At 42.2% G+C, this 15636-nt stretch overlaps 1 protein-coding gene across 1 annotated transcript in view; it reads left to right on the top strand.

Moving 5' to 3' along the window:
* Positions 1-8058, top strand: part of T265_07973 (hypothetical protein) — a gene marked incomplete at both ends in the record, with an annotated part of 11368 nt that extends 3310 nt beyond the window's left edge. The window contains 3 exons of the mRNA XM_009173650.1: positions 1219-1308; positions 3358-3513; positions 7912-8058. Of these exons, the coding sequence (XP_009171914.1) occupies positions 1219-1308; positions 3358-3513; positions 7912-8058 (393 nt within the window). The remainder of the gene's footprint in view (positions 1-1218; positions 1309-3357; positions 3514-7911) is intronic.
* Between the last annotated feature and the right edge of the window lie 7578 nt (positions 8059-15636).

The raw sequence follows: 15636 nt of genomic DNA, 5'->3' as shown, positions 1-15636 counted from the left end.
GCGAAATAGAAAGAGAAGAAATAATTCAAGTACTTTGGGTAGGATTACCGACTGCCCCCTTGAACACCTGGTTAGTTGATATAGAGGTAGATGTTGGTAGCTTACCGACGAACTACAGGGCACCAGGTTAGGCGGGATTCTGCATCCATAAGGCTTAGCCGCTCGCACTCAGTTGCTGCTACAGCCAAGAAGCCTATCTCGCACGTGGTTGGACAACATCAATGCCAGCTCCGACTGGACGAACGTTTGGACCCAAAAGCCATCATGATCCAGTATCCGCCGGATACTGTTTGCCAGTGATAAATCCAGGTGTCAGAATTTCCAGAATGTTGTCGCCGCGACGTGTGGTGCATGTGTTTTCGATATGGTTTCGAGCGGTAATAAACGTTTTGCACCTTTGGTGGTTGTTTTGTTGGGAACGCTAGCTTGGAAGACTTATACCGAGAACTAAGCTGAGAAAATACCGTTATTACACACCCCCAACTTAGCACGCACTGATGACGTCACCTCGGGCGTGACAAAGAGATCGCAACCAAATTGCTCGGCTCACCGGACAAAATAGGAAACAAATGTCTGGTTAACCGATCGATCGATTAATTGGTTGACTGGCTCGTTGACATGTTCATCGTTTCATTGATTAATTGATTGAGGAGATGAGCCCGGTTTTACATAAACAAGTATATTCTCTGCATTTCATTGTACGTACAAAGGTGATATCCTAAGGATCCACAGGGTTTATAGTTATGCTTCCGTACAGAGTACGCGCAGATTTCTTTGCAAGTGAAGTCAATCTGGATTTGATGCTCGATTTTGACAAGCGCCTTGGTTGTTTTCCATTCATGCACTCACTCAACCAGATCGAACCATCACAAAGACTGCAGTCAGTTCCATGACACAACTGACAGTCAAGTGTACTTACTTCAAAAATCAATATAACTGCGTAAACATGTTATTCAGTTTACCGTGAGTTGTCTCAGTCTGAATTGATTATGAAAATTGGCCCACAGAACATGCCGTTGGGAAGATACAAGTATTCCTGTAGTAGCAATATAAGCTTTTTAGATGACGGAAAAGAGGAACGAGAAAGCTGTCACAAAATTGGTTGCACCTCGGTTAAAAACATCATATTCATCAAAATACACTCATTTGCAATCAAATTTGGTTGTGCGGGAGGCTCACTTGGAACCCAGCTGAGTTTCTCGTTTGTGGTGCTTCCAGGCAACTGAATTTGCTGCACCAGGCCGCCTCATGTTTAAGTTGGTACGATATTTAAGATATCACGATACATGCATAGACTGTGCTTACCTGGTGAGCCTCAAGAAGGGTGAAACCGGTCGTGAGTTGTCGAAAAATTTTCAGCAACCCTATGAGTAGTGTATTACGTCTGTTATTATATTCATTTCTACTGGAACATGTTCCGTGGAGCATTGCCAATCAATAATGGCCCAGTGTAAACCATTATTATTGCGCTTTTCTTATTGGAGATGTTCATTGTGCAACTGATTTCCATTAGGGATGGTTGTCACACTATCCATTAGCTTCTGTTCATCACTTAACCATTGGTCCATCTTGAAAGGAAACCGAATCCTATCCAACACAAAGCTCGATCCGTCCACCGGAAATCAAGCAAATCTGTCAGAATTCTCGTAAACTCCTGTCTGTCTAGATGCAAGTGCTTCGGTGTTGTTCCAGGAACGTCACAACTCTATTTGAGAAAATATCAAGAACTATAGAACAGATGACAAGTAGATAAGGAAATCCAGCGATATGTTTCATATCTCGACAGAATCGGTGATGGGCTGTTTGCTGACAGATGTATATCAAGTGCTCACGCATTTGATGGGGGGAGATCCAATATGGACGTACTATTAACAGGCGAGTTCATTCAGGGCAGGGAGCAGATACTACTGGAAGTAGCTGGTTGTACCCACTCGCTGCCTGTGCTCAAACGGAAATGCGCTGCACTTCTGTCCTGCGCGTAGAGTTCTTCTCCAGACATGCTCCTCAACTGGGTGATTCGTTTCGACACGGTGAGTTCATCTAGATACATTTTCACTTGGAAAACCATGACCCATTTAGAGTTTTTTTCAATTTATCAACCATAAAAATTGGGTGCGCTAGTTCGAAGTAACAAGCATGCTTTGGTGGTCAAAGCACAGAAATATTTTCATGCATTCAGAACTGAATTCAACAGCATTCATTTGTTAAACACTCGTGATTCGTTACCAGTGTGCCTCTGTCAATAATTCTGGCGACAATGTAAAACCCAGAGTTTCATGTGGGTTCCCGGTAGGGTTTTCATACATCCAAATTGGTTTGCAAATAAGTGTATTTTGCTAATCGATAATTTTATTTATTTATCAAATTTAGACATACTGATTTAGGGAAACCTTAGAGAAATAAACAGAAAAATAAACACTTATAGATCTACCTGCTTCAAGAGGCCACACTACTTCGTTCGGGCATCACACACATTCGAGGCATGTTCCTCAATAATCTCTCAATCCCGTACTCCACAGTACTTGGTCAGTCCCTACTTGGACGTAAAACACACAGTTGTGTCTATTTGGCTCATGTATCGCTTACAGAAACTTCCCATTTCAAGGCCAAACAAAGTTCAATATCATTAGTGTGGGACGACTGCTCAAAATCCGCAGACAGCCCACGCACCCCGCTTGAAGTTGGTCAGGTAGGCGTGGCCCTTGAAGGTAAGCTGACCGATCTCTGATTTGATCGGCAAATTTCTTTCTATTCTACTTTAACGCCAGTTGCTATGAAAAGGTCGAGTTCACACTGAGTGGGCTTCCAAATGTGCTCCTGTTTTCCGACCACAGCAAACTCGGTATGTTAAATAGGATTCTTGTAATAGAAGGGCATATCGACTACGTTCCATGTTAAACACTTCCAAGAGTTGAGAATCTCCCCGTTCTAATGATTTCACTATAAATCCCAGTTAGTTCCATCTTTTCTATCCAATATATTTGAATAACTCACTTGTCTTTCTAATCTATGCCCCGTAGTTCGTGGCATCATTCGTCAGCAGATATCTCCTCCGAGAAATACTGCAACTTTTAATGAGTTTTCCACGGAATTATATAACGCTTTGTGCCCCTCAGCACCAATGCATTGTTGTTATTACTATAATATAACTATTTTTTCACGAGATGCAGTACAAGCAGCTTCGTGTGAATGAAGTGGACCAGAAAAAGGACTACTTCCTACGAAAAGTTTGTCTTTATTTCTTTCCCCTGAAGACAACTTTTCAGGCCCTACATGGATTTGAGTGAAGCGTTTTGATAGCGGGGTCTAAATGGGATTATTATATTGAAAGCTCGCGTCTTTTTTAGTGATTTGTAGGTACTTCTGGAACCAAGTCCTGCCAATTTTGTAGGCCGACAACAACCGGTGCAGGATGCTGGCTTTTTGAATATGTCTGAGCAATGGCTTCGGCGAATGAATCGTTTCATGGATGGCTCTTCGACGGTTCTGAATAGAGCCAGTTCAGCGACCCATGTATGCTTGGAAGCATACTTTGGTATTTCATTAACTTAGATCCTAGAAATTAAAGCGCATTGAACCTTTTTCAACCGCAACGATGAGGTGACTTCTATCCATTCGGATTGATCTAACCGTAGACTTAACTGGACACATCAGCTAAATGCCAGGTATGAGCCTGAACAATGATCTCCGAGGAAAGATTCCAACACATCCTTGTCAGCCATTATCAGCACAGTGTACCAGCCGGAGAAACAAACAACTGCTTTCTTACTCACACCAAACTAGAAGCTAATTTAACGGTTGAACCAGTCCAGATCCTAGGTGATTGACAAACACTCACGGCAAGCAGCTGGCACTCCATTAGGTTTTAGCAATTCAGCAGTCCTCACGTGAATAACTAATTGAATCAGCTGGGTTCCCGGTGAGTCTCCCGTCAAAGCGAAATCGACAAGAAAATGAGGGTATTTTTCGAAATGTGTGTTATTTAGGCTCTACAGAACATAGGGTTGACGGAATCTCAGGGTTACGCCTACCTGACGATCCTCAGGAAGAGCGAAAAAGGTCGTGGGCTGTAAACGAGTTTCAAAAACCTTATGAGCAATGCACTACATCTACACATTGTTCTGCGATTTCTCGAATGTCTTACCAACTGAAGCTTGAGACGGCCTGATGCTGCTTATCCAGTTGCTTGAGAACATCATAAACGAGAGACGTAGCTGGGTTCCAGGTGAGTTTCCCGTCAAAATTAGATTGACATTCAAATAACACACACCAGACGCTAAATTTTCTGTCGTGTTGGTTAGTTGTTTTTCCACCAAAGAGTGACAAAGAGTTTCTTTGAGGTTAGTTGCTTACAAACTATGATTGTTTAATCCAGTCCCTTTAAATGGAACCTACAGATAGTTGTTGATGTTTCAGCATGCTACAAGTCATTTAGGGTAGTTGAATTTTTCACTTCCACCGATGGACAGACCAGCTTCACGTTTTTGTCTCACGACTGTGCGGCTGTGCAACCGCACGTAGCATTAAAAATATCACAGGATACCAGAGTAAGCACACTTTGATTAAATGTAAGTACTGAACACCGGACCATCCGCATGCAGGTGTCCACGTGCCATCTTGTCTCTGGTGCTGGAATGTACAAATCGACTATACCGTAAATAGCCCACAGGTCACAAGTGATTGACAACGTTGTTTAGTTTTTGGCTAGCTTAGGTCATCGTTGCTCAATAATCCAAGCTAGAAAGAACCTGTTCAAGAAAAGTTGTCCTTAATCTCACTCCGTTTCGTGCCTAAGTACAGTCACTCCATATAGCAAGGTACAATGAGTATAACAGTCAATTTTGTGTTGCACGTGAAGCAGAACCTGCTATTCTTGGAAATATTGAGCGATTCATGGGAACGATTAACTTGGCTATCCAAATAGCCTAGAAGCAACGATGAAGCCACACGTGTCTACACAGATTACAATGTACTCGTGTTCCTAACCTACCACCTGGATCCGTTCTTGGAAAGGCTGTCAGATACTCACTTTCCAAGCTACCACCTGGAGAATTTAGCCAGTGTTCCCAGTAAGCTACTGCCTGAGTGTGAGGAAGTCAAATGATAGAAGGAGGCCAGAAAACAACTCATGTGTGGTTACTTGACACAAACTAACAGGAGTACAAAGAGAAGTCAAAAAGATTATCACACCAAGCAACAAGAAGCAGAAGCGACAAATTATGAATTCATTGAAGAAATACACTGATTTGCAAATTTAGTCAGCGCCAATGAAAAACTCGAATGAATTCCAGCTAAATCAGTTACCAAGCAAAACCGGTGGTGCCCGTTCAGAAGAGTTCATCAACCATATAATTGGTGTGATTTCGATCAAATAAACTTCGGCATCTTCACTGTTGTGCCACAGAAACATGAGGCCGTTATTAAGCGTATTCAGGTGAGGAATATCATAAATGAAAAATTCACCCGCGGTTAATCTGAGTTACCAAGTAACAACAGCTTATGTCGCAAACAAGTGCTTTTCACCCCTTGCGTACAATTTGGTGTTCAAGTAAAATGTATGGGTTACTGGGACCACACCAACCCAATAAACCCCGTGAAGCCAAAACCAACGGGGAGCTGTCGAAGAGTTTTTATTTCAGAAGCCTTCGGGTCGATAAAATCACAGATGTACGACTCACCAGTCAACTTTATCTGTATTTATATAATCGGCATGAAGCAGGGAATTTCAACCCTGTCTAGCGCTCTGGTAAGACCCTTCATTTCGGCACACCACGAATGTGCAATTCTGGCTATACAGAAAGTTCTGTCATATAGGTGTGTAGTAGTGCACCACTGGACCAGTTCTGGTAAACGCGTATATCAGCACGGTGGAACTGGATATTTTAGCGAGAACTGTTTGACATTGATTAGTACAAGCTGATATGTCGATGGCGTTCAAGTAAATTGCTATTCATTCAGAGTTTAACGCTCGGTTCCGCTCACTTACGTACTAATGTCACACGTAATTTGAAGCAGGATAATGTGGCCCCATCCCGGAATGGTTCATTGACACGTAAACAATGCCAGTCGTATCTCTCTCTGTATAGACCAGTTTCTGCAATTCGAAGCAGATGAAACGGTATCCGTTCACGTTCACCGCTCACTGATATAGCGAGATCACAAGTTTGGGTATTGTCAAAATCTTGGTCAACTGTTTTGAGGTTGTGGAACATAAAAATGGGTACATCTATGACTTATTAACTGACTATAACTGAAGCTATAATACGGAACTAATGTAGCAGTTTCAAAGAAAGAACCATGCTTCAGTTTTCCTTTTGCAGTGGACTAATCCTTTAAGGGGACGAAACGTATAGTATACTTTACCAACAGCTCTGGCAGTGACTCAGACAATAACCTCCAACGACACAAATTGTATGTATCTTCAACATACAACGTTAAGGCTTGGTTGAACCAGTTAGTTGCCTAATCGGACAACTGATAAAGTAACAAGATAAGATGGAATCTAGTCCACCTGCAGGGTGCTTAGAAGGCTGGAAAGTGTATCTCTTAACTACTCTATGGCCTCAAATCACTTGCCAAACTTAAATCAGTACTTGTAAATTTAAACCAGTTTTACACAATTGTATGAGAAACCAAAAGATGTCAGAATACCGTTAGACATGTATGCGTTGGGTTGTATCTTTTAATCGAACTAAGATCTATTTAACCGATAGCATTTTGTCTGTTCTTACTGTCATTCTGGTCTAAGAGGAAACACAATTTAAGGACGTGAATCGCCTAATCGCTAGTGACCAGCTCTGATCAACGAAATCGATATGCGTTTTGTTCTATCTTACTCGCCAGAAATCGGTTGGCACTAATGACTACATCATCTGACTCTTTTTCAGTGATCGATATTTTCCCCTGCTGTTTTGTCTGCACTTGCACTTGACGTCTACACGCAGGTTGTAGATGCATAGTCTGAACCGATTTCTCCACTTTAACACACGACTGCTTTTAAAATCCGGCTGGTTTTGTGATGGTTGGATTCATATCAACTTGAAATTATTGAAGGTTGCGGGTTTCAGCAGCAAGTGGAAAAATGGTGTGCCTCGACTAGTTAACTCATGGCTTATTCACATTCAAGGTAGAATCCAGATGTCGAGTTTCAGTGTGTTTGCTTCACCAACTCCATATAATCATCGTTGGGTTTTAACTGAAATCAAAGAATGGTAAGAACGTATTTAGCTTTCAGAATAGCCTTTACAACGAGGATCCTAGTTGCAAAGAAGGAATGAATTATAAGCACACTTTTGGTTTCCCAGTCATCTTGCAGTAATGCTGTTTGCTGTTTAATATCTTTGTTCGTCTATATTATTAGAGCAGTGTGCCAAATAGCGAGTGTAAGCAAATGTTTTTTTATTTTTGTCATACTACCAGTCTGAATCCTCTTTTTTCGATGGAAACATAATAAGCGAGGTCAGTCAAGATATTTGATTAACTCACTTTAATGTAGTTGGCAATTAGGAATACTGACCGGAATCAATACCAAAGCAGCGATATACCGTCACCCATTTTTCAATCATGAGATTTATATCACGTGCTCAGTGATTAGCTGGCTCCTTGAGTGACATATCTGGTGGAGAACCTGTGTGACCTATGAGAGGTTTTCGTTCCTAATGAGAACACTTGTATTTGTAATGCACTACTCATAAGGCTGCTGAAAATCCATCGACAGCCCACGACCGGTTTCGCCCTTCTTCGGGCTCATCAGGTAGGCGCAGTCCTCGAGTTTCCGTCAACCTTATGTTCTAGTTTGTTCTACTTGAAACCAAATTGCACGAAATTAGAGAAGTACACTCATTTGCAACCTTATGTATGACTAGTGCGTTACAAAAATACTTATGTATCGTGATATCTCGAATATCCTAGAGACTGAAACATGAGGCTACCCGGTGCAGCACATTCAGTTGCCTGGAAACATCACAAATGAGAGATTCAGCTGGGTTTCAGGTGTGTCTCACGAAAAACCAAATTAGTTTGCAAATGAGTGTTTCGCTAGGAACACTTGTAATTTGATGGCACCATTAGGGAGTTTTAAAATCTCGATCAATATTCAATTCTGTTATGTTTAAGAGCCGAGAAGCACCAAAACCCGCATAAGTGCGAGTTTATTACATTGCTGATCAGCCGCTCATGGCCAAGCAATTTTGAAGCCCGTCAGAAATTCGTCAGGGGCACACCGCTGATGATTCCTAGCAAGGATGATCAGTGCCCCCCAAATTTTCCGTGCACAGTGGCGTGATATGCAAGGTGAAACCGCAATTTAAATTTTAAGAGTTCGTCAATATCTCCCCATCAATCAAACACTAACATACAGTGAACTTGTTTCGCAAAATTAAACAGTGTCTTTTGAGGCAATAAAATGGAAAGTTTCACCTGTTTGTACTCGAACACTACCAAACAGATGAGAAAGAGCGTCTTTGATCAAGCCCAGATGAACTGGTGATGGCCTAAATACCTCTATGTTAGGGTGGTATAAATGATTATGTGGAATGCCAATCCCATATTTGAATTTGACGGTCGAAAACGCATTGATTTACCTCTTTATGGTAGTTACTCCTGAACTTCCTGATACAACTTCCATGGATGTCCTCAAACTTGGCGCTAAACCATCATTTGTTATGTTCTGAAGCAATTTTGGCATAGCGGCAAAAATACAACGGTGCACTATTCATGAAATCCGTCAATCGTTATCGACACTTCGCGGTTGCTAGTGCACTCAGGTGTGTAGCCTAAGCGCCGTTGAGCTCTAACTGTGTGGTCTTCTTGGGCTGGATACGAAAAGCAAGGACAACAGAGAGAGACTGCTTCAGGTGTGTGTTGATCACAGACTGTCTTTCGCAATGTCAATTTACAAAACGGCGGAAATCGCTTTATACTGGAGTGCCCACCGAGGAACCAGTCCTGAATCCAAAAATGACCGAAATGACATCAGTAAACGGCGGTGGGGGGTCAATCATTGCTCGCTGCTCCCTCTGGAGTACCCGCGTGGACTCCGACCACATACTTGTGCGTCCCTGCGTTTCATTGCGTTTTTCCGGTCCACACAAAAGGCGTACACCTTGCCTAACCATCGAGAAGCTATTGGATTAAGAAATCCCACGAAACTATCAGAAAAAACACCTCGAACCCCCCCCCCCCCGAAGGGGCCGGTGCGGGATAATACCAGCCACGGAACCAAAAACCCCTCGAACCCCCCCCCCCCAATGGTCCGGTGTCGGATAATGACAGACACGGAACCAAAGCGCTAATCAAAGTGCAACCCAGCCAACCTCGCCAAATCATCGGATCTTGGATAGACCTGTGGTTTTACTGGAGGCCGTCGTCTTCGTTTTTTGGTCGTCCCTTGGTCCCCTTGAGCCGGCCATGTACACACATTGGTCCTGGTTTTGGTTTCCGACGCACATGAATCCAGTTCGGAAATTGGCTGCATCACAGTGGAAGGGTCAATATCGTCCAAGTCTCTGGATAAAACTAACTGCCTTAGCGAATGATCTCAAGTCTTGTCCGGCTAAACTAAATATTCTCAGGAAAAAAGAGGGAGTTTCATAAAAAGTGCAAATTCAGCTAACTGACTGCACTAAGGAATTGGAAAACAATGATTACATCAAAAAATGTGTACCAGTTGTTTAAAATCAGTTCGGTTTTGATCATATCTTCTGTTAAGGGCAAGTGCTACGCTGCACGACAGACGCACAGTTCTCTGTTGAGTAGAAATATCCATCAGCAGACAGATGGAATAACAATGAAGTTCTTATTTGAATCAGTCGTAGCAGATATATTTCTGAATGGTACTGCTATCGTGTCATATCCGCTCACAACAACTAAAGAGCGATTCCAACTTTTTGTTTCTATGGTTAAGGGATTGGGGCTTGTTGTAGGGGAGTAAACGAATAGTAATTACTATTTTGTGCGTGCTTTGTTTAATAGGTCAGGGTGGAAGGCTTTAAAAGAGATAAAATCGCAACCTCGCATGTCATGGCCAATAAACAAACTTGCACAGATTCGTGAGTGCGATTAGTGGGTGAAGCTTGGTCAAGGGTCCAGCTGATAAGATGCGTTGAATCTGCGCCAACGACTGAACTTTCCCTCAACAACCTTAATGGAGAATAAAATTCTCGGAGAAATTTGTGTTGCGGCACGTAAAACGGTCTCGTAATAATGAAAGGCCACACAATAACTTACTCAATATACTAATATAAATTTAACTTCTAAATAAAAGCAAGAGCACCTCTAAAATGACTACTTGCTAGCTGATCAGTGCCCCCAAAGGGTACATATGCTGCTCTGCTGGAGATCATCATTTAGCGGCAATCTAACAAGTGACAATAAACTAATCAGCAGGCTGCTGGTCTGCGGTTAATCCATGCTAATCTGTTTTTCTGTTTTCGAGCTTTCCGCAGACCGTACAGACCTATGACAGGTTGCCACTCCCCATCAGATTGTTGAGCACGTACTATTCTGAAAACCGCCTGATAGGAAAAGCCATTTAAGCGATGAGACTGAGAGTCACTTTACCCTATGCAATTCGTTTACAGGACAGGATCCCTACGAAACTGCCTATATAATCTCTCACTTATTCTCCATCTACCAGAAGCATACTGAACTTCGGTCGGATATGCAATATTTGCGTACTCCTACGGAGAAAAAATAGCAGCCGTTAGGTAATTCCACATCGGAGTGACTCAGAATAGTAGGAAACTGGATAACTTAAACGGGCACATCCGTTTACTGAGTTTCGTCATCCCATACATCACGAATCTCTAAAAATATGAGTGCAACGCACCTATGTGTCATCGACTGTTCGGTTTTACTCAACCTTAATCGATTGGGTTTATCAAATCACGTTAAACCCAGGTAGCGGGATGGCGTACCGAGCTCACCAGTTAGAATGTACATGACCAATCGTTAAACGACACAACAATATGAAAGTTGAGTCAGCCGAGTCAGTTGTGAGTTGTTGCATACGACACGTACGCACCCGGAATTCAGTCTAGACTACCCCCATGCGATCGACCGGCATTTCATACTCTTGCTAGACTAATAAAAGAGGAACGTCGTGGGAATCTGGTTGTACTAGAGTAATTAATTAAACTAACAAACGTTGTCTCATTGGGAAGGGACCAACTAAAGAGGAGGGTTTAGAAGGCGGAAGGTTGGCAAGCTACAAAAAGTAGCCCAGATGAATAAAACAGATTTACAGTTAAGCGTGTCAAAGCTGCACCACGTAAACGTATCACTTTTCACTTTGCATATCCATTGGACAGTGTTCTCTGAAAAGTTCGACCTCAGAAGTAGCCGGGCCTTATTCGTAACAGCACTAATCCCACATCTCCAAAACTATCAACCGAACTTTCGTTGTATTAATATACAGTGGTCTTTAGAGTCCCAAATTACCTCTGTGCATTTGTAATAGCGTGACACCGTTCGCCTTTTGTATTTATTTGTTCACAAACTAAAGGATGCTATTTGTAAGTTCTAGAGACACCTTCACGGAGGTAGACCAGAAGTAGCACATGTTCCAACTGATTGGGCCCAGTCATGATTATTTTCAGCTCCTCTGGATCTTCCGCATCTTTCGGAGCTCCACAAGAGAAATGCTTCTGTAAAGTTTTTCAACCTAAAGTTTGGGAGTATGACGTAAGTAAAGCAAGCATGGGAACATCAACTTCAGTAGAATTTCAAATTATCTGCAGTGTTCAGAACGGTCGAAGTCACTTATACATAAAGAGGGAAACCTGCAGTTTATGGGTTAGAACAGTACTCAGTTCGGACTGGCAGTGAAATCAATAGAACATTGGAATTTCCTATTGGGCTGTGAAAATGAACCTGTCATTTTGGTCAATGGTGGGCCGAGATTCGTGGTAGAGAGTACGGAACGGCGGTCGAGTGCAGTTAATCTATGGGGTGAAATTCAGATCATTCAAATAAACAATTGAATGGCGCTGTCCTTTCAAATTGACGAACAATCTTTTCTCATTCATGGTGCATAGTACACACTGTGAAACCTCAGCCGAAATGCATCCATTTCAATTAGTGATAGCGTGAATAGATTCAGTAATTTTAATTTAATGTTTCGCATCGTTAGTAAGGTCACTCTGCTGGAGCACTGCACAGCGGTTCAGCAGGATGCGTCTCACGAAACTCAGAGAAGTCTGAATTCGCGAGCTTTTGGCCAGTAGTTGAAATTCTAACCGTTCCGCCACAAGCACTCGAACAGAAGTGTGATAAGCTTTCACTTGATTGATTAGCTCTTTCATCTTTATGTGTCACGTAGAGTTCTCAAGAATGCTTCAAGCAACCGGAGCTCACTAAAAGGCAACCAACTTGTCTTCTTAAAGCCATCCAATTGTTCGACGGCCTAATATTACTTAAACGCAAACCACAAGCACAGTCCTTTCCCATGGTACTGGAATCAACTTAAGTGACTTACACACTTGACAAAACAATGGGACATACTTTCACATATCCAGTTATTCACTGGGTTTTCTGCAGTTTACTTCCGAGAGTCTCAATCCGAAAGAACTATTAATACGTGCATATACACTGCTCAACGTAACATCAGTAGTGGGATATGACGATAGAAATGTATTGGTATTAGGTTTTCCTCGGATCCTTTTCTGAAAACCATGATTATACTGGAATCTTAACGGCTTGGTACACCCTTTAGGCATTTTAACTGCATGCTAGTTATAGATGATATGTTAGTATTTGCCACTGATAATATCAATCCGGCCGACTTGTAGTTTCGATCCAGCTCACACAGATATCAAGTTTATTCTTGGAAACTGGGGCCTTGACACACCCAGATAAATATCATCATAAATATCATCATACCATCACGGTGCAATGTCCACAAAGTTTTGATTATGCCATCTTCAGTCCAGTAGAACAATTCATTTGCCTCCGTACCTTCAACGTATCTTCGGTTTTTTCCGGCCTAAGAGATAACAACCAGTTCCTCATAGTTCTACCCTCTGTTGGCCTGTCTACACCCAAACAAGGTCGTTACTTATCGCCATTACTTGTTTTTTTCTTTTTGTTATAACACTGGGGGAACGCATATACCCACCGTGTAGTGCCATTTCAATTTTACGTCTCATATACACCTTCATTTCTGTCGACTGGCATATTAACCTCCAATCTGTGCAGTTTTGGAAACTGTCTAACTGTAGTACAGCCACTCGGGTCTGGAATGGCTGGCGAACCACCGCAGCGTTAAATGAATTGAGTAGTTTCATCCATCAGGTGAGTGTGCCCCGTCGAACATGATCGTCGCTCGCGCTCCGCCGACAGGATAAAATGTTAGTGGACCAGCCTAACCTATTTTCCACATGCATGGGTTAGTTGTTTGTGCTGTCTGCGGACTTTACACACTCCCACCCTCACATTTGGCATATATACTGGTTAAACCACCACTCAACTGAATGCGAATGAGCTTTCTTCACCTCTTCCCCCCCCCCGCCCACTTCCCGTACGAGTGCTCAGTTAAAAGCTCAGTGACCCAATGTGACCTCCTAATCGATACCGCTCAGCTGATAGATTTGTCAGCTCGCCCAAATCCAAAACGGACCGTGCTGAAAAAACGCATAGAGACTAGCCTGGTGTTCAAAACCCCATTAACACTGTTGGATAAGACAAACTGACAGCTGTCTCTGCCGGTGGATCCGAGTGAAGGCAATCAACTATTTTTAAGCTACTAGTCCACGTATCTAATGGCTGTCTAATTCGGTCAACTGAAGAAAGATTGGACCCATTCGGAATTCATGGTTCCAAAAATTTTTAGTAGACAACCTTTGAATATACTGCAGTTCAACACATTGCTTTTGGTATGAAATCTACTTCAAGTCAAGTGACCGGGTTTAGAATCGCCACTGAGATTTCAGTTTACTTCGCTGCAAGTTTGCTTGACTGCTGTGAGTTATCACATAACTTGGCCGTGATAAACAGCTTTCTACCATCCTCACACTCCGAATACAGGCTGAACAAACTGGCAATTCAGTCGTTTGACGCTTGTAAAACTCACGTGAACCTAAAGTCCCAGGTTATTTTTTCACAAGCTGGTCCCATGAATGTCCGCCGCAAAGTAGGATCCCCATTACCCAGAGAATGTAATTTCACAACTATCCCAGTAACCTCTCCGTTCTCATTGTCAATAGCATTGGCATCCCTAGATTTTGCAAAAAAACATAGACGTAAAGTAAAAATTTCAAATTATCGTGGGTGCCCTCCTCATTATCACAGAAAGCCAGTCTCTCACGCGGTTCTTGACATGTATTAACACACCTGACCTTGCAGCTGGGTTTGCTTGTTCCCGTGGTGTACTCCATAAGGTGCTCGAGGATTACCGCTAGCCCTTACTTAATACACATCCCTACCAAATTTGTATTTAGAATTGACGTGGATCCCTAACGAATTTTGTCCAGGCACCCTTTCTCAAACAAACAAGTCACAATACTCTCATATATATATATATATATATATATATATATATATATATAGTTGTGGGGGAGGAGTAGTGACATGAATACTACAGGTTATGGGCTCGAACAAGTGATGACATGTTAAAAATGGATCGATTGTAATAAGTAGCACAGTGTTCAGCTGATAACAGGAAGTTTATTGGTTCGAATTTCATCATGTCTTTAAGCGTCGTTTACAGTTTCTGGTTCAAAATGAGGATAAAGCAGCTCCACAACGCTTCTCGATACAGGTAGCGTGTCGAATTGCGATTAACTATATGCTTTTTGGCATTTCATGTTAGATTGACCTAACTGATAGGACGATATCTCCATTACCGTGCATATACCATTACCTTTTTTCTGCATCTTTCAAAGTATGATCCATTTTAATGTTCCTTCTTGTGATAGTGCTTTGTGCAGTTTTCACCACAGTTAGACGAGCACAAAGACGGGTGGTTTTTTTGGCGCCGCACCGTGGTCGTTAAATGGGTCGAACTTCCGTTCTTTAGTTCCAAGGTTCCAAGCCAGGTGCAAGCAGTAATGACGAGCGCCGGTGCAAACGAAACAGCTGAATATTGCTGCGATAATTATGGATGAGGATGCAACAGTGTCTTGTAAACTGTATTACTTACTTATATGGTTACGCGTGCAGAAGGCCGAATTTCTATTCTAGCGTTATTCTGGAACTGAATTTCCTAACTAAATGGATGACCCGATTAGCTCCAAAAAAGAGGTTGTCGTAATGCCGAATTCAGTTCCGGATTGATTACTGCTAAATACAACGAATGGTTACCACAAAATGGTACCCACGAGTTTTTAGGTAAGCTATGCGACGGAATTCAAAGTAATTTCAAAAAAGCACATCCTTGATGTAGCTTTTATGAATGAATGGACTGAGGTAGCAAATGAGTTGAGCTTTTGACTTTGCAAATGACAGACTGTCATTCAAATTTAAATAGAAATCAAGTAAGCAGGAGGAGGAATAGTGGACAGAATTGGCCTAACCTTTTCTGGAATACTGGGAAGACAAACTTAGCCACGCAAAAAAGAATTCAACGCAGATGACACTGTAGACCTTGACACTGAACGAAGTGCAAAAGACGTTGATATCTTGAAAATCAGTTGGCATTTT

The sequence above is a fragment of the Opisthorchis viverrini genome (assembly GCF_000715545.1).
Source record: "Opisthorchis viverrini unplaced genomic scaffold opera_v5_192, whole genome shotgun sequence".
Classification (NCBI taxonomy): domain Eukaryota; kingdom Metazoa; phylum Platyhelminthes; class Trematoda; order Opisthorchiida; family Opisthorchiidae; genus Opisthorchis; species Opisthorchis viverrini.
Note: the sequence above shows the minus strand (reverse complement) of the source record. Positions and strands in the feature narration are given on the sequence as shown.